At 38.5% G+C, this 20,349-nt stretch overlaps 1 protein-coding gene across 1 annotated transcript in view; it reads left to right on the forward strand.

Annotated features, from left to right (window-relative positions):
- The window catches only part of LOC140245385 (TGF-beta receptor type-1-like), a 54,695-nt gene extending 52,899 nt beyond the window's left edge, over nt 1–1,796 (forward strand). Inside the window, exons 9-10 of the mRNA XM_072324961.1 lie at nt 572–702; nt 1,512–1,796. Of these exons, the coding sequence (XP_072181062.1) occupies nt 572–702; nt 1,512–1,796 (416 nt within the window). The remainder of the gene's footprint in view (nt 1–571; nt 703–1,511) is intronic.
- The last annotated feature ends 18,553 nt before the right edge of the window (nt 1,797–20,349 follow it).

A 20,349-nucleotide genomic window follows, 5' to 3' on the forward strand; every position in this document is an offset into this window, starting at 1 on the left:
GCGTCGCTGGGTTAGAATTCATAGAAAGTGATTTACTTGCAGTTACGTCATTATCAGATAGATGTTTGATGGTCTGTCTCCAGTAAACTGATATCTAAAAGAGATATTGTTAGCTAAAGTAAATATGTCGTTTTGCTCTAGTGGTTTTGATGTGGCAATGGTGAATTCTGGGATGGAGATACTACATGTTACATGTAATTGATTAAAAAAAAAAAATGATGATGGTAGTGCTGGAGATGGTGCTGGTGCTGGTGCTAGTGGTGATCATTATGATGATGGTGCTGGTGACGGTGATGGTGGTGATGGTGACGGTGATGGTGATGATGATGGTGATGATGACGGTGACGGTGATGATGATGGTGATGGTGATGATGATGGTGATGATGACGGTGATGGTGATGGTGATGGTGATGATGATGATGATGATGACGGTGACGGTGATAATGATTATGATGGTGATGCTGCTGCTGCTGATGATGATGACGATGACGAAGATGAAGAGAGAGAAAAAAAGATGATGGTGATGATGATAATGATATGATATCTGAACCAACTTGTTATTCTTACACAGGCATCTATGAAGAGTTTGCCCTGCCATACCACCCATGGGTACCGATGGACCCTCGAATTGAGGATATGAAGAGGATAGTCTGTGTGGAGAAGAGAAGACCGCCCATTCCAAACCGATGGACGAGCCACAAGGTATGTCCCCTCTGTTCACAAAGTACTTGCCAAACTGTTAAAGGGATGGTATAGTTTTGGTTCAGATGGGGGCTTCAAGTTTCCAACTTTTTTTTTTTATGTGAGATAATTAGAAACCTCCTAAATATGAAAGAGCATATAATCTAAGAGGAAATTTATTTGATAAAAAATTGCTTTGAAATGGCCGAGATATCCCAAACATAAATAAAAAGTAAAACCAACCTTTAATTAGGATCGTTTTGTTTCACTTTGTTTTTGGATATCTCGGCCATTTCAAGACCAATTTTCATCAAATAAACTTAGAATTCCTCTTAGAATTGTATGCTCTGTAACATTTCTTGAGTGGTTTCTTCATATTTCACAAAAAGTTAAAAGCTCAATTCTCATCTCAACCAGTACTATACCACCCCTTTAAAACAGACAGATTTGATTTTCTTGAGCTCATTTAAAAATGCAACACATCATATTGTGACACACGAAATTACAAACCACTACTTAACTTCCCTGGAATGCCGATTATGTATATCAGCATTCATATCTGCACCAGTACTCTGTTTCTTTTCTTCATCTTCTATGGTCTGTTTCAGTTTGATTCAAATTTCTGCATTTTCCCATGAAAAGAAGGGTATTACTCTGTATGAGATTACTGTGCTTTTTATTCACTTTCACCGTTATACCCTCATTATGAAAAGGTTAAGATGGAATATTCATCTACTTATATCCTGGGAACGGCTGAAATTAAAGTAAAACATGTTTATACCAAATTATGACCTTGCATCGGTTTTGACTTCTGTCTCATCCCCACACAGGTGATGGAGTCTTACGCGAAGGTGATGAAGGAGTGCTGGTACCAGAACGGCGCGGCGCGGCTCACGGCTCTGCGCATCAAGAAGACGCTGACGGGCCTTATGGGGCCGTCGGAGCCCGAGGTGCTGCTGCCGCCGGCCCGGATGCAGAACGGTGACGTGTCGCACAGCGACGACAAGAAGGAGTGGCCGGCGCCCGCGCCGGGCATCATCCCTACCTCGCAGCCGGTGGCGCCCAACTACTACGCCCACCAGGGGGCGCCCAACTTCTACGACATCGGAAGCTAGTGCAGGGACCCGTCGCCATCCCAATCGCGGTGGACGCAGAGAGCGAGAGTGGGAGAGAGAGAGAGATACAGAGAGAGAGAGAGAGAGTGAGAGAGAGATGGAGAGGGCCATTGAATGACGAAAGAGACGTTGCCCTGCTCAGAAACACCTGTAAGGTTGTCAAGGTGACCCTCATATTGTTAGGAGTGTTCAAAAACAGAAGAAAACAAAAATACGCAAGATAATGGACTTTCAACTTTTCTTTTGCCCTCCGGAGATTGCCCACTGTGTTGAGAAAAGTCTGCAAAGGATAAGAAGCAGGAGTGGGATAAAATGAACGAAGCATTAGAAGCACGATTGTGAAAACTTTCTCTCTGCCACTTTACGTCTTTGGATGCCGTCGACAGATCATTCCGTGTTGGCCATCCCTGCGAGTCCGCTTTGACAGTCCCCTCGGAAGGACTCTCACGACAAACTCTACGTCGTCACCCCACACCCCCCTCCCCTGTTGGGTCACGATGCATGCCAGCGATGAATCCACACCGCAGGTGTGCAGCTTTATAAAAGACGAAGACACGCCAGGGAGCATATCGGCCCAAGTCTGCTGTGGCACGATTGTCCAGAGTTTACGGGGAAAGAGAGATGTGGCAGAAGTTGTTCGCACGGAACGTCAAGAGTGGCTGTCACGAGGCTGCGATCAAAGAGCAGAAAGGGGTGTGGCGGGTCGCCCCGGCCAGTCAAGAGGAGAGGCAGACGCGTCCTCATCGCAAGAGTCACCAAACTTTAAAGCGTGTAGAACAAACTGCGTCAAGTAGAAAATGCAGCAGGCCAGGGAAAAACAAAGTAGCAGGGCCGGACTTTGAAATCAGGTTGGCCGTCTCATTGGCTGTAACACATATATACCTCTGCACAAAATTTTCACGCAAATGATGAGCAACGTGATTCCCCCCCTCCCCTTCATCTGTTACCACTTTAGCAGGAGTGTCCTCTTCTCCTGTGATGAGTCCGCTTCACGTGAAGACGCGCCGCCGCGGTTTTTTGCTGTGGCACTTGCATTCAATAGCAACGAGAGCAGCAGAAATTGGCAAAATTTGATGAGAGCATCAGAGGATCGACCCTCGGGGAGGACGTGTCCGTGATTTCGTGGAGGTGCGCCAAAGTTGAGCGTTTTTCTCTTCTTACGCGTTAATGGAGACATGTGTCAAACCGCGTCTTCAGTCGCCCACGTAGAGTACGAGTGCAAGCTAACTCGAACAAACGAAGAAACAAAAACAAAACAACAACAGCAACAAAAATTGTGTGTGATGGGCTGTTACCGCCTTTGGCAGGGCGGGGTACTGGATGAAGCAATAGCCCAAGAGAGTTTTGGCGCGGCCGTGTACTGAACGCTACGATGGTTATATCACCTTGTTGAGGCAGCCGGCACGAAAGGCAAAATGTGTAGGACATTGATGATGTTTGTATTATTGTATCACATACTGTATAAATGAGCTCTTCTCAGAGCTATTTTCCTAGAATTATATGTGTTGTGTGACCACCTAACCTATGTATTGCTGCCACATGCTAAGCGTGTATCTTAATAATTATTGTTATTATTATTGTTTCATTTTTTTAATTTTTTTTGGAAAAACATTTTTTTGTCTTTTGAGACAACACTCTTACAAAAGACAGACCCTGATACTTACCTTTCTTGCTGTGTCAGGCTAGGCTTGCAAGAAGTCATATTCTCACCTCAGGATGATTTCAGGTTCTGGGCTCCAGGTGGTGACAAATCGGCCTGGGGACGAGTTGCCACGATTTCTCACCTTTTCAAGAGACGTGAATTTGGGTAGTGTAGAAGATGATGACCGAAACGCAAATGCACTTGCGCATTTGCTCTCAAAGACTTATAATGTGTGATACATTGCGATATTTTTTTCTGTGATGTTCAGGCCAGTGCTAACAATTTGACGAAATCAGATGTCCATCGGCGGTGGAGACTGCGGGGAAAAATGTTGGGATCTGTTTACGACAGACCCTCTGCGTACGAACGTTGTGCGCAAAACGACCACGATCCCTCCAGTCTCTTCTTTTCATATCGGATTTGATTTTGTGAAGCAATTTTTTTTTTTTCTAATCTTAATCCTGCATTTTAACTTGATTCAGGCTTTTTATCAGCAAAGAAGTGAAGCACAAAGATATAACAAATTAGTACGAAGAAAGCAGTGTAAGGATAAGGAATTAGTGCCCCGTCCCCTCACGACAAAGTCAAAATTATGCTGCATGGATATTATGTCTAGTTCAAGGACCGGCACAATTTTCCTGGACTTACAATCCCACCTCAGTATACGCCAGCCTATATGCTTTCTTTAAGTAAACTAGGAAAAAAATGCTTACAAATGAAAAGATTAAGATGAGAGGGAAGGGACAGAAGAGGAGGAAACTCCCTCCATATTTGCAGGGATACTGGACTTATTCACCAGTGTGTATGTAAAATTCTCAGGACATATTTAGTGGAGCTAGAGTGAATGAAAAGGGGAATCAAAAAATAGTTGTTATATGGAAGATCATTCAAATTGATAGCGATGTATTCATGTAAGTTTGCCGCGTAAGGTTAGGCTAAGTGCAATGGAAAACTGAATCAAGCGCAGCAACACTTGCAGACCTTTTTCGTTTGTGTGCCGGTAGCACGTTACCGTCACACAAAAAGTTCGTACGAACAGGGTAGCCGAGTGTGGTGGCGTGGCGCTGGAGTGATGGAAATTTAGATTGAAAGTACACGTATACTAGCTCGAGTGTTATATGGTATGAAAGTAATTCAGGAAAGTGATAGTTAGAAGGCATGTAGGATTAGTGTCATTGCACAAACGTCTGCCAAATTTTAGCGGCATTCAGGAAACGTTTGCACGACAGCAATATTGTTATGGGGGAAAAAGAGCTCCTCGCTCTGCTTATTCAACTTTTTTTTTTCTTTTTTGTGTGTGTGGACAAGGTCAGGGCAGGGGGCTTGATCAAAGTTTGAAATGCACTCAAACACCCCTATCACTAGGATGAATATTGCTTCTCATTTATGAGATACGCAAGTCATATTTTCTCTATATTCCCCCTTGTGATACGAAAATGCCAGCCCTCTTGCAGCAAGCAGAGAAAAGAAAGCTTAAATGTACTGTTTCATTTTGATATACAAATGTGTATATATAAGTGCCACGTGTTATCATCGTCTATTAGACCGTTTTGTAGTAGACTCGACCACTCTGTATTAAGTGTTGTACATATACAACATATGTATATACAAACTTCGACATCATGAGTGGCGAAAACGTCACGCTTGTGCGTTCCGCCGAGAGTCTACCTCCGAAAGTAGATTACGCAAGGGGGGCAATGCGGGGAGGGAAAAATGAACTCTGCCCTTCTGCGCTTCTCCTTCTACTTGAGAAACGTAGAGTTTACGTGTACATACTGTAATTGCGGTTAATTTCGTAAATGTTGCTGAAGCGACATCAATGGGGCAGGGTGCACAACGGGGCAGAGAAAACTGGGGTGAATATGCATGAGATTTATGCAAGTAGCAAACCTTTGTTAAGTAGAAACTAACCCAGAACAAAATAAAAGAGGAGAAAAGAAATATTGTACACACACACAAAAAAAAGTCTTATGCACATTTTGTTGAACCATCTAAGCTCCAGCATGCATTTTTTTTTTCACCATTTTCAAATGTCACCTCAGTTATCTACTATCACAACGTATACTTCTTTATTTGCAGATACCTTTTGTTCACAATGGAAGCCTTCTTTATTTTTTTATTTTTTTGGCGGGGGAGGGGAGGGGTGATATAGCTCAGGAACAAAATTCGTAAGTAGCAGAAGGGGGAAAAAAAACAGTAAAGCTCCACGTTTGAAGAGGAATTCCATCCCTTTGCGAGACATTGTAAGAGTTGTTGGAAAGATGGCTCCACTTTAATTGATATCTCAGATATCTCAAAAAATAGCCTCGATTTCTCAGAAAGTGAGTCATCACAGATCCAAATGATGGTCATAGCATAACATGTCATTTATTCTTAAACTCCCCCCAGCACTCCTAATATAGCTTATGACCTGAAATCGAAGATAATGGTAAAATCAAGAGTTAGTTGCTCAAGGAGATGAAAAGTTGAAGCTTGTATGAATTTGTTTTTAAACAGATTTCATTAAATTTTTCCACTAAAAAAACTTTTTATTTTCCATTCCTGTCTCTTCGTTCGAAATATAATTATCACTCTTTATTTTTGTTTTAATTTGTTAAATATTTTCATTTCTGCTATTCTTGTGTTTCTCTTACATCTCATCTCTGCAAAGAGCATACCTGAAAATGCAAAACTGAATGGTTCAACAAAGTATGTATCTGACTTTGGATGTATTTAAAAGACCTGGATTCGAAGTACTTGTACAAGCACATTAATGTCCAAAGTAGCTTGCTTTTGTGTGTACATCTACTGTAGGTATATATTATATCTTGTCTGATCATGCATATAGGTATGTGAGAGCTTTTTATATGTATGCTGTAGCTTCTTTGGAACCTATGAATATATACTTGTGACAGAGTTTCATTTTTTTGCCTTTTTTTTTTTCTTCTTTAACTTTACATCTTTGATCACTTCCGGTGTGTGCAGACCGAATTCTCACTGTATTCCCCCAGCTGTGTTACCTCTCTTGTAGTTACAGAAACTCCCATGCCATGTTTGAGCCACCAGATGACCTTTTTGTTTTATTTGTTGTTTTTCTGTTGAATCTGGTACGCTTAACAAGCAGTCATAGTATTTTTTTTTTTTTTAAAGAGTATTAAAAAGCTGTATTTAGGTAGTATTTTTTTAATGCTCTGTTTTTCACAACATAAGCAAGATAAATAAGTCTGCAAGAATACCAGGCATATTTCTTGTGTATCTACTTGTAATGATGCGTTGCCATGGTAACCCCTCCTTCAGTCAGTCTGCTTGTCTCTTCTGTGCTCCTTACTATATGCTAATTTCTTTGAGTCTTGTACATTTAGCTTGTTCTAATTCATCCCTCTGCTGTCTACCATATTTCTTTGTGTGACCCTTATTGCTCTTTCCTGTAGTTTTGTCTCGTCTGCTTGTCTATTTGTGTGTCTGTCTGTTTTTATGTATGTCTGTCAAACTATCTATCACTCTATTTATCTGCCTATCTGTCCATTTGTTCATTCATCTATCCATTATTATCTCCATGTCTGTCTGTCTGTCTGTTTTTTATGTGTGTATCTCTCTGTTTCATTCTGTACATCTGTCTTTTGGTACCTCGTGTGTCCGTTGTTAACTGTAGGTCTCTTCTCTTACTTGCATACAGAGTAGGATGACGAGAGAAACACGCACTTGTATGGTTATGCACATGTGTAAACGCACCCTTTGGTACAGTTGTACTTGCACTTACCCCAAAATGTGTAGACCAGTCAAAATCCGCATACTGCATTCATTGGTACTTGTCTTCAAGCCATTTCTTCTGTGCGGACGTAATGGGGAGCTAGGATTTGATTGCAGGGTGTGTATATAATGTACTTGTATCTACATGTACAGCACCAATTTGGCTCGCTCTGTACATCTTTTAAAAAGGGAGGTATGTTTCTACTCCTTGCCCTTGTTTTGTACCTGTAAACCTCCTCTAAACTGACAGCCCATGCAACTGGATGTTAATCCAGCTGCGGGTCTTTGATATTTGGACTTGTGTGAACTGTTTGTCTTTACCTGTGCTAGTCAACCAAGTGTTCCCAGCAAAAGAAAAAAAAAGAAAAGAAAAAAAAGACAGATACTTAATTCATAGCAAAGTTTAGAGGGAAAAAGAGGTAAAGGGGGGGGGGGGGCAGAGAGAGAGAGAGAGAGAGAAAGAGAGAGAGAGAGAGGGAGGGTGACAGTATACACTAAGAAAATAAAAAGCCTCATAAACAAGATCAGCTGATTTTTTTTTTGTTTTTCAATTGTATCCAAAGACAAAACTATTTTCGTTCATTCCAAATATGTATTATTATGTCAAATAAAGAAGTCGAAAATGATAAGAAATTCATCAGAAGAAAAAAAAAAGCACCCCTCTTCCTGCAAAGTTTCCCCCGATTGAACTGTGATGCTGTGTTCCCCGCTTTCTCACTGATAGATGAAATGTTGTTGAAAGCAAAACTGCGTTTGTTTTAAATCTCTTTTTTTCTTATGGCCTTCATGTACAGCACCAAACAGACGAGCTACGAATGATGTGTTCAAAGCCAAAAGAATGAGGCGGAAAGTGAGGGGAGCTGTTCTGCGAAAAAAATGGGAACAGTGTGAGAAGGCTGTTGATGTGTTTTGATCTCGTTCAAAAAGCGCAGTGAGGTGACTGTAATTTTGTCGCTTTATTTCTGCCTAGGACAGTCTGCTCATGATGTTGCTTGATGTTTGTGATATTGTGCACTAGAAAGAAAAAAAAAAAAATCAAAAACAAAAACAAAGACTGTTAGAAGTAGAAAACATGAAAATATATTATGTAAAAGCCTTCTTTTTTTTGTGTGTTTTCAATTGGATATAATTTGGTTCTTTACTTCCTACCAATTACAATGCTGCATGCAAACATTTTACTAATGAGGAAAGACAAATTTTAACTGCGTACAGAGAAAAATACTGAGAGACGGAGATAGAGAGAGAGAGGGAGGGAGAGAGAGAGAGAAAGATGGAGAAATAGCGTGGATCTCAAAGAGAAAAAAAGGGGAGATTCCGATCTCCTTATTTTACGAATCATATTATTTTTGATACAAAGACTGGTGAGAACTGGGCGATCCAAACCTGAACACAAGAATGGCTGCATTGTTTCTACCGCGACCCTCTCGCCGGAGGGACGCGAGTGTGTGATGCCTGCTTTTACCATTTCATTGTATACCAAACTACGAGCTGTTTTACGCTGTCGCGTTTTACTCGTTCTTACTTTAACTTCGTGGTGGAGTACTGTAGTAAGTGATGTATTTGTAGAACTTGAAAAGTAGTCTCTTAAAGGGGAACTGTGACAAAAGCAGGAGCTGCTATTTTGCCTTTTTCTTTCTTAACTTTTTTTGAGCAGGTGGTTGTGTAGTCCAGCTTGGATTAACGCTCACTAACGGAGCCTTTATACTGGTTGTGTTTTAAGTGTGTACTCATTTTTATGTGATCAGGTACAGAATGGCCATGTAGCATGGCAGAAACTTAACTGCTGCCCCCCCCCCTTCTTTCTCGGTTCTGTTCAAGCCCCACATGGTTAGATTATATCGTTCGAAAATGAAAGAAGTGGCCAACTTTTATTCCGCATACATGTAGTTGATGTCATGTTACACAGTTTTGTTCAACACATGTTCTTCAGGTTCTGCGAGATGTAAGCAAAAGCATGATGACTTGTTGAAAACATAATGTGCTGCAAATTACTCACATAGATCTAAGTATGTGGGACTAGCAGTATCGTGTTTGCTGGAGAGATTTATTACTCACTTGCCGAAATTTTGTGTGTGTATCTTTGTTTTTCTTTTGACTTAGTTATATTGTTGGTCCCATCTTGCGGCTATTTCATGTGAGGTCCTCTCTTTCATATGGACAATCAGATAAATCAGTTTGTTGTTGTTGGGTTACAGTACATATCAAGGTTTTATTGCAAGTAGCAAGAACATTTCGTGACCCAAACAGAACCCACTGGATGATGTGGCATACACATATCAGAAAATGACCTCAAAAAGTACATTTATATCATGTGTATTTTTTCTTCTCCTTTGGTTGCTCCAAAGACAGATCATGTGAGCATTTTGAATGTGTGTACTTCGTATGAACCACTAAAAATCCTTTTACAATTCACTACATATGTACCCAAAGGACAAAACTGAGATAGGAAAAAAGAAAAGAAACAATAACAACAGAACTATATGAAGCATATGACCTACACATGTTAGCCCTCATGGATAGCTTGGTGGTCTTTGGTTGAAAGATAGAAATGTGCTAGTCATGATGCATTGTATCACAATATTGTAGTTCATCTGTCATAATCAAAAAAGATTTAGAAAAAAAGAAAAACCAAAAACTTCGCTAAAAGGTCTTCTGTCTGTGATGACATAATATTCACTACTCTATTGTATCAGAACAAGAGGATATGAAATGTAAATCTCTTGGTTTTGTCAAGATATCTACTGACAGGTCAAAGGTCAGAGCTTGACCTGTAGACTGAGCCCCCAGGCTCCATGTTATTTTAGGTAATCTCCAACTCTGTCTGCTGCTGTGCCATTCTGTGCCCAACATCATAGCTCTGGTCCTGATTTCCTAAATGTTTGTATCATTACTCCATTTTCATCCTGTGACATATTTTCTGATCTCATAAACATCAGATAGTCTTGCTTCCAGACTCTAGGCTCTGCTTTCCTTCCTCTCAGCAATTCTTTGATCTTTGTACATATGTATCAGTGTTGAATGAAGTCTGTGCCATCATACATGAGTGTGCTATTACTACAAGCTACGCAAGCATGCTAGACTTCGCTCAAGACTGCTGCATGTGAAGATAAGCTGCGGAGTCAGCAATATTGTATGTGAGTGAGCTGAAAGCCCCAGGGACAAATAGGTCTGGAGTTCCTCTAACACCATACAAAAGATTGCGAAAAAACCTCTTTGTTCCAATCGTTAAAACCGTGTAAAGATTGAGTAGAACAACTCTGTTAATTCTGTGAAGTATGTAGTTGTCTGGAACTGAGACTGTGAGACTTTATATCAGTAAGTCTTTGTCCCTTCTTTTAACAAGCATTGTATCACCCCGTTTCCCTACATCTTGATTTAGAGTCCTTTACCTGCTTTTATTGATCACATAAGAATAAGTACCATGGTAATATGTTGTTTTTTGTGGTTACACTTTTAGAAATTGTGATGGATCATCTATTTTTTTTTCTCTCTCTCTTCAGTAAACTTTGATAATGTGCTAAATTCTTACAGTATTTTCATAGTTTTGAGTGTCATCTAGCTTGTGGACCAGAGAAAAGCCTATATAAGAAAGCAGCTGGTAATACAAGACTAATTGTGTTTCTTATCAAGAGGAAAAAAGGAGGAAAAAAAAAATATACTGCAGCTGTGAAGAAAGAACTATGCATGAACATAGTTCTTTATTCATCAATAAAAAAAACAGATCTTTTGCCTTCTTAGATTTCATTTAATTTTGAAAGAATTTAGATGTACTATTTTATCCTGTGAAAGGAAAATTTTTATATTTTTTTCTTTTGTTTTATGCAAAGATAAAGAGATTTGAGGTAAAGTGTCAAGGATGTGTGGTGCTTGCGTTGATGACTTAAAAAAAAAAAAATATTGGGGGGGGGGGGGGATGTTTTGTTCATAGAATTGTTGTGTGATGTGAATCAGTGGTATATAGAATGGAGCTTGTTTAGTGTCTGTTTGTAAGCAATTCCAAAGATACACCGCCTCCAGAACCAAGAGCATTGTCTGTGTGTTCCGTGTATCGGATTGCCCACACTTGTGTGAGATTGGGTAAAGCCGTACATTATATTTTGCTCGTTCTAATATCAGCTTTGGTTCTGTTGACCTGTGACACTTAGAGCGTAATTGACTTTTACTGCAGTTTCGTGAAGATCTTTTCAACGTGCTGTATACAACTGTCCATGATTTAATGGATGAAGAGTAATGAATGTAGTTTTTTTAAATAGATATTTTAAATACTTTGTGCGTTTGTCTGATATGCCTCGTTTAATGAGCTATTTTATTTGCATATTTTTAGTAAACAAGTTTAGCTGGATAATTCTGACAAAAAACAGCAGCAAAGTATTGGTTGACACAACAGATACTTATTACATGTATGTTACCTCTCACACTACAGCCGTCATTTCTGTAGAGTTTGCCGACAAACTGGCGCTGGCCGGCAATTCTGCGATCGCCAGCCGGCCGGATGATGGCTCACTTCCGTAATGGCATTTGTACAGGTTGTGCAATGGTTAGTAAAACAAAGAAACAAAAAACAAAACCAAACAAAAAACAGCAGTCATGTTTGATATGTGCACATAACTATTCGCCATCCTATACTTGTCCAGAATTTGCTTCACCTCTCGCCACCGAAACTGTTGTACGTGTATTCGTGCGCAAGATATATTGATGAATTTACCTCTGGTCAGTGATATCTTTATATTCAAGCATGTTCTTCAAAATATCTTTCTATTTTTTTTTTCTTTTTCTCTGACTCTGCTTTATGAAATGACTGACTCTTAGCCACTTGTAATTGGCATCCCTTTCCGATGGTGTTCTGAGGGAGAAAATATGATTTTTCATCTGTGACAAAAGTGTTCTCGTTTTATATGTACGTCATGTCAACTTGCAGATTTGGATTCCGTCTATACGATGAAAGGAGATAAGAATATTCGTCCGTTTCAGAAATGTGAGATATATTGAATAAGTGAAATTATTGTCAGACAGTGATTCTATTTATTCTTTTTTTCGCAGGTATTTATTATCATCATTTTTTTTTTCTTCTTCTTCTTTTTGAAATGCACATGTGCAAAGCCATTTGTAGCTTGGAAGCCTGCTAACGTATGGGAAGGAATTGATATTTTGTACTGAGTGAACGCACCCCGGCAAACAGACAATGTGTACAAGTATGAATAGGTGCATTGCAAGAATATCAATGTTTCTTTTTTTTTTTCTCTCTCTCTTCTATATTCTGTATGAGCTTCGATTGTGCTCAAATTTGATGACTGCAATTCTGGTCTAATCGTGATAGAGAGTGATACATGTTTTATCTTTTGTCAGTTTTATTATTGTCATTATTATTTTTCTCCTGAGTTGAAATACAATATTCTTGCACCGTGGACAGATATTCAAAGGGCGGCGTAAAGGCTGAATGATTTTTTTGTTTTTCTTCTTCTTGCTTCACCAAATGCATCATTTGTGTGTAAAACATTACAGGTGCATTGTTGCTATGGCAACACTTAGTTAAAGTGTAGATTTGCTGGCTTTGTTCATAATGTGTGTGTAAATGTACATAATAAGAAAAAAAATAACATGTTCTCTGGACGCAACTTCTACTTGTCTAGGGATATACAAAATCAAGCGAGGAAAAAAAAATACACTTCTCTCTTTAGAAAAAAAAAAGAAAAAGACAAAAAAAAATCATAAAAAAGGCAAAAAAGGTACAAAAATAAGATGTTTGTGAGAAACTAACATGATGTTGGTGTCATTTTAGTTTGAATGAATGTGGAGATTAAGTAGCAAGTCGTTGTGTGTAGCTCTTAATACGTATTTTAATGGGACACACGCCACAAAAGTGTACATGCTAATCCGTGGAGGACACGCCCGTACGCCATTCTGAAATCACAAACCTCCGCAGACCATTATTCCGACACTGTCCAGTACCGCTTCAACCCCCAGGGAGTGTTGGGCGCGAACCGAAGTCGACAAGATATTCACTCTGTAAAATGTCGTGTAGAGAAGGACATTTTACAGGGGTCGATAGCAAAGATACCTGTACGTACCAACCAATAAGAAAAAAAAAAATATGAAAACAAAACAAAAAAACAGACTTGCAGCTTGAGGTTTTACCATGTTATTTTCATCATTGTTATTGTCGTTGCCATTCATGTCCTCAGCACATATGTAAACACTGTATGTATTTTTGTATCTCGTTAAATGCTGTGTGTTGCTATGGGATTGTCCAATAAATAATGATTCACTCCTGTTATCAAAAAAAAAAAAAAAAAGTCAACCTCCAAGACTCATCTTTCTTTCACTGTGTTTGCGTGTACAGTGGACTCCCATTACAACGAAGTCCTCGGGACCAGCAATTTTCTTTCGTTATATAGAAATTTAATTATAACCGAACAAAGAACAAAGAGCGGATAATTTTGCGGCCTGAATTTTTGCTTCGTGGTAACCGGAATTTCGTTATAAATGTGTTTGTTATAATGGGAGTGCACTGTATTTGTAACTTGAAACATCTTACCTATTATATTGATCATGCTGATATTTTGTGAGTTGATAATTTCGCACTGTCATGATGATTTTGAAAAAGAAATAGCACAAATATTCAGAAGAAAGTTTGACTTCTCAAACAAACTTTTGTTAAAACATTGCTTGAAATGAGAACAAATCTCTCAGAAAAAGAAAAAGAAAAAAAAAAAAATGTCGCTATGGCAACTGGTATGCATGGTTTTCCTAATACATGTACATGTAGGTCTATAGTACAATGTCTAGACAATGTGTGATGGCAGTTTCACATAATTAACAACATATTAAAGTGACAGGTTTGTCACGAATGTGTTGCATGTTCACTTTCCTTGAACTAGTTCGAATTGGATGAATGGGTATATAGTCTAAGAGTGCAGGTATTTGGGGATTTGAGGATTTTTACTTGATTTTTGACCCTTTTATAAGTTTAAAGAAGAAGTGAAGTTTAGCACTTTCACTTGACCTTTAACCTTTTGGCAAGAAACTTCCAAGAGAATCTCTATTGGGTAATACATTCATACAGGTACACTAAACTGTAAGAAAAATCCTGCAGGCATTGCATCTATAGATAAGAGGGAAATAGTGAAATTTTGAGCATTTGACCCTGACCTTTTGACCTTTGACCTTGAGCATATGCGCCCAAAAGTTGATGGGCACAACTTCACCCACACATACATGTACGTGCCAAATTTCATTAGGATACCTCAAACCGTATTTTAGATACGCTGTCCACAAAATTGATTATGGACGGACAACCGAAAACATAATGCCTCCGGCGTCACTTCGTGGCGGAGGCATAAAAATACTAGTATTCCAAGGATTTGAGCAGGAGGCCCGATAGCAAGGTATGGGGGCTCTACCACTAGTAGTCACTCGATATTGCAATGCTACATTTGGATCACAATTGTATTGGGCAGTTCCAAGATAATTACCCCTTGGACAATTACCCCCAAACCCTTCCCCTTCCCCTAACTTTTTAATAATTTTAATCCTGACCCTAAACCAAATTTTAACCCTAACCCTAACTCTAACCCTTACCCTAATCTTCACTCTTAACCTATTACAGACCGGTATTTAGCTGGGGGGTAATTGTCCTGCAACGATATCAGGCCATAGCATTATCCATCACACAAGAGTTGGATGGCATGCAGCTAGTGTACATGTACTTGTTAGCTGCATGTGGTTGCTAGTGCATGGTTCAAAATGGGAAGGCGTCTCGGGGAATAAAAGTTGTCTTATGATGGAAGTTATTTTACGCTTTTGGTCTCAAATTACTCCAGAACAACTTGTTATCCCGGCAAACAAGTTTCTTTGAAGAACCTTTCGTTACATTGCAAGCAAATTCCAAATAGTGGGAGATGAATTTTGAGCCCTTCTGGGAACTATCAGTAGTTACGTTCACACGCTGTTACTAAATGTTAAGTTTAGGTTGAAAACTTAACTCTCGATGATTAGCTTGTAGTTTAGCACCATGTGGACGCACTCGAAAGTTAGCAATCTTAAAGGGACTGTACAGTACTGGTTGATGTGGGGATTCAGGTCTATAACATTCCAAAGTAAGATAATGAGAAAGCTCTGTATATGAAAGAGCATGTAATTTTAAGAAGGATTCAACGTTTATTTGATGAAAATTGGTTTTCAAATGGCTGAGATATCCAAAAAAGTGATAATAATAAAAGGTGACAGGCCACGCCTTTTATTAGGATCTCTTTGTTTAACCTTGTTTTTGGATATCTCGGCCATTTCAAAACCGATTTTCATCAAACAAACTTTTGATACCCCTTAGAATTGCATGCTCTTTGACATCTCAAAGAGTGGTTTCTGAATACAAATGTATCTCGCAAAAATGTTAAAAGCTAAATCCTGACCTCAACAAGAACTGTACACACCCTTTAAAATTTAGTGGATGAGTAGAACCACGAGACATCTTGGGGTTTACGCTCTCTCCACGAGCCATGGGGGGTCCCCACTCGTAGTTTCACTCCATGTGGACACAATAATCAACGAGCTTGTGAGTTTGCGTGAACCTCGCGTCTCGTTCGCTGCGCTATTTTGTACGGGCACAAGGTCATCTAGCAAAGACTCTGCACTTCCGTTGTAATCATTGAGTGAGGCTCGCTCGTAAGTTGTAACTTAAAGTTTAGGTGCGCATGTGAACCCGCGTCGTGAATTCACGAGTGGAGCTAATCATCAACAGTTAAGTTTTCGACCTAAACTTCAAGTTTGGCAACTGCGTGTGAACGTAACTTATGTATTGGTCAGGAAGTGTCTCCCATTCTGACCTCTCTCTTGCAGCCACTTACAATATTGTGTACTCTAGACCTTGGACTATTAAAGGGATGGTATAGTATTGGTTAAGGTGAGGATTCAGCTTTGAACGTTATGCAAGATATTCTATGAAATGTTAAGGAACATACAATTCTAAGGGGAATTGAAGTTTGTTTGATGAAAATCGGTTTTGAAATGACCGAGAGATCCAAAACATGGTTAAACAAAGATCCAAGTAAAAGTTGTTGCCCGTCACATTTTATTAGGATTGCTTTTGTGGATATCTCGGTCATTTTAAAACCAATTTTCATCAAATAAACAGTGACGTATTGGGAGAGGTTTCTCATTACCCCACAAACAAACACACACACACACATGCACACACACACACACACACACACACACACACAAAAGTTGGAAACCTGCAGCCCCATCAAAACCAAAACTGTACCATCCCTTTAAAAGAATATTGTTGACTGGAATTTTTGTGTGACAGGTTGGCAATTTCTGATTAATCCTCTTTGGGCCAAGGCCCTTGCAGATGAACTTGTTTTAAGTGCACAGATACCCTGGAAAATCAAATTTGTGAACAGCTAAGAATACACAATAAACAGCCAGAGCTGCCATAATTCACTTGTGACAGTTCCCGAAGTTTAGATATTTCACTAAATCGGATATCTTTACAGTGTGTATCCAAAAAAAAAAAAAAAAAAAAAAAGAAATGAAAAAAGGTAATTCAACTTTGGAGGGCTACTACAGCTGCATTTCATAATTGTCAGCTATCGAGAGCAATGTTGTTGTGAGGAAAGAAGAACTCTTCTCTTTTTAATGGTACTTTATTATGTTGACAAATCCCATGCATGACTGAGCACATGAACTTTAAAGACAACATGACAAACTGCACTTTTTCCAAAGTCTGAGTGTCATCACAAAGAAACAATGAATGTTTCACTGAATGGATGAGATCTGTCAGTGAAAGTGGCCAAGTAAATAGGCCAGCCTGTACGAATGCAGGTTTGTGTGTAGGGTGTCTTCTAACATTTTATGGTCCATAACCTTCAACATGGCCACCTGTCTGATAACTTGGTCACTCCCACAAATGGCAACTCACACAGTCCATTTTTCTCTGTTTATATTCAACACTTAGCTCACAGCGACAAATCATGTTTTTGTTTTTGCTTTAATAGCTCACAGCAACAAACCATGTTTTTGTTTTTCTTCTTTTTGTCATAAGGATATTCACTTGCAATGTCTGTTCTCACAAATATCATTGTTTGCCAATATACAGCCAAGGAGGTTTTATACATGGAGTTCCAACTGGCTGTAGTTATTCATACAGTTGTCAGATTTCTATTGATGTACAAAAGAATTCCACAGGTGCACTTGTGCCTTTGATGATCGATGTTCCAAGCCGCTGTCTTGCTGAGCAATCTGAAGATTCATTTTAAACATTATCATAATGTTGGCCATATTTTGCTTATTTATTTATTAAATGAAATGAAATTTCACTGAATAATAAAGCATGTAAAACAAAAGTCAATTCCGTTCAGAAATTTGCGCAAAAGTGTAAATCAGAGCTGTATTATGTGAAAATATTTAAAACTGTACCATCCTTGAAAGCTGCTTTTATCACTTTTCCACTTAATTTCCCCAAATGAAACTAATATGTACTAATCTTCAAGTATAATTCTTTATTGATAGATATATCAGATTAGTGCCCGCGTATGCCCAGTCGAGTAATTTTCATCTTCATTTCAGCATTTTTTCCTCAATTTCTGTTCGCGCTTCCTCATGTCTGTACCACCTACCTTTTATAAGAAGGGATAGCGAAAAGTAATTACCATCACAAAGACATATCTTCCTTTGAAAGTGGCTGGTGATTATGCAATGAGACACGAGTCAATTGTCTTCGTATCGGCACGGCAGATCCTGTTTGGCACATGCTTCAAATATTTTTGAGCGCCGGCTTCGAACATAGATCAAACGGAATAACTCTGTTGTTACTCCATCTCTTCAACCTCCTTGATACAACACACCATTCACTCAAAGACCTTAATAAACAAAAACAAAATGCATGAAACACAACTGAGTTCTTTTTTTGACTGTCATATATTTCTTTGTGACATTGGTCCACTTTCTTTGGGCAATCTCACAATTATCATCTTTTTGCTTTTGTACCAGCAAGAAACAATTAAAATGAACATGTATTTGAAAAACAAACAAACAAACAAACATATAATCAAACCAAGACACTGATTGACAAGACGGTAGTCATAGATGTAACAGAAGAAATAAGATTCAACGGCATCATCTCTCAATGAGTGCATATCAATTACAGTTTTCTATGGATTCAAAATTACAGTGATAACAATTATTTCAGACATGAATGCACAAATGTGTCAAAAACAAATTAAAGGAGGAAACAAATCACTTATGTTTGTCACAAACATAACAAAGTCTACAATGTTCTAACTGATGAACGTCTGACCACAGTGAACCCCCGACTGACGGATCGCATGAACTACTCACACTCCAGTCTATCCCGCATAGACTAGCACACCCTCTTTTTTAAGATTATTTTTCTTCTTAGTTGCTATGTCAGTTTTAAATTATCATATATTTTCTCTTTTTCTTAATCTCATTTCACCAAATATATTCTCTTCCATATATCCGCCACCTATGGGGACTCTATTCGTCGTCATGTGCAAATATTTACAGAGCTTGAATACATCAATGTGCCAGTTTACATACAGTACGTCACCTCTCCAAGTTTAAGGCTGCTAGTCCCTTTACATGACTTTTGTGTGGCTCATGTAACCACATCCAATTTCTGTCCAAAGTGCCATGATTTTCTTTTTTCTTTTTGAAGATCAGAGTCCACTTACATCGCATAATAAACATCACCAACCGCACATGATCAACACCATAAACCTCGCACAGTACCAACAATTTCCTTTTTCCTTTAAGAATCTTTTCTTCTTGCCACATACATCAAGAGCCAAAGAAATTATCCAACACATTTCAGAACTTTGCGCCACTCCTGGTTTCAGTGCAAGGAAAAGCAAAGGATATGAATTTCAGTAAGTTGATACAGTATGTATTCCCTTTTCCCTCATAGAGATAGGTCAATACCTTACCTATTTGACACTGAATTGCAGTTTCTGCACATATATATTTTAATTTTCACCTCAGATTTATAGAAGATAACAAACAGCTTATCATCTAGTCAGGTTGGAAGATTCACCCCACTGATATCCAGTGTATACAGCGTGCATATAGTAATTTTAAGGAAAGTCAACTTAACTTATAACCCTTACTTTTCAAGTGCAAATTATGAACAACAAGAGTCTGTTTAAATCAGAAAATTTACTTTGATGGTACAGCTAATCTCTGATTTTAGCCCACAGCTGAAATTCACAACAACAAAACTGGTTGTTGTTGTAGTTGTTCACCTTCATATACTTGTGGATTGAGTGAATGCAGCGATATCAGTAGAACACATCAGCGAAAATGTGAGAAAAATCAGACAATCTGCTCAAAAGTTATGAACTTTTAAAGTTTCTGTGCAGTCACTGCAAGATGAGAAAACTACTACAGTTTGTGATGTCACATACGTAGAACGATATCAAGAGAATAAAAAAAAAAAAAAAATCATTTTTTGAAAAAAAAGTACACGTTCCCTCAACTTTTTACCTACATAAGGGCTTTTATTATCCCTCTGCCTTCTGAAAGAGGCAAGTTAAGTGCTCTTTTATTATACAAGAAAAGTGAAAATATGTTGAATTTACTTTTTATTTTATTATATCATTATGATGGTGATATTCATGGAGAAAAAAGACATTTTTTTTTTTGTTTCTTTAAACCAGACTGATGTTCGTTCTTGTAAATACCTTGCCTATTTGTGAGGAAATATAAAATTTATGGAATTCTTCATGATTTCTGAAAAGAGAATTGGATGGATTGGTACAATAGTGGTGAATACATGAAAATCACAATTTCAATGTCACAAATGCCATTTTTGCCAAATTCTTGGTAGAAAGCACTGTTGAGACCCTTGAACTTTTTATCACACATTATAAATCATGTATATGCACCTATTTTTGACATAACACAAGTGTACCATACTGAATTGTATTGTTCAGTCTTAATCAGTCCAAAAACAAAATACACCAATGCCATCATGATCTGAGCAATACCTTGGCCATACTTTATAGTCCCAGATAAGACATCAAACATATTATACTGCTTTAAGAGCAAAAACGAGCATGGATACAGAAAACATTACAGTGAAATGAGTGCAAGTATTTCTTTAATGCCTTTACACTATCACCTGTCAGAGTTAACTAACCCATTGATTGTCAATAATGTTTCTAT

Source organism: Diadema setosum, chromosome 22, assembly GCF_964275005.1.
Source record: "Diadema setosum chromosome 22, eeDiaSeto1, whole genome shotgun sequence".
NCBI classification, from domain to species: Eukaryota; Metazoa; Echinodermata; class Echinoidea; order Diadematoida; family Diadematidae; genus Diadema; species Diadema setosum.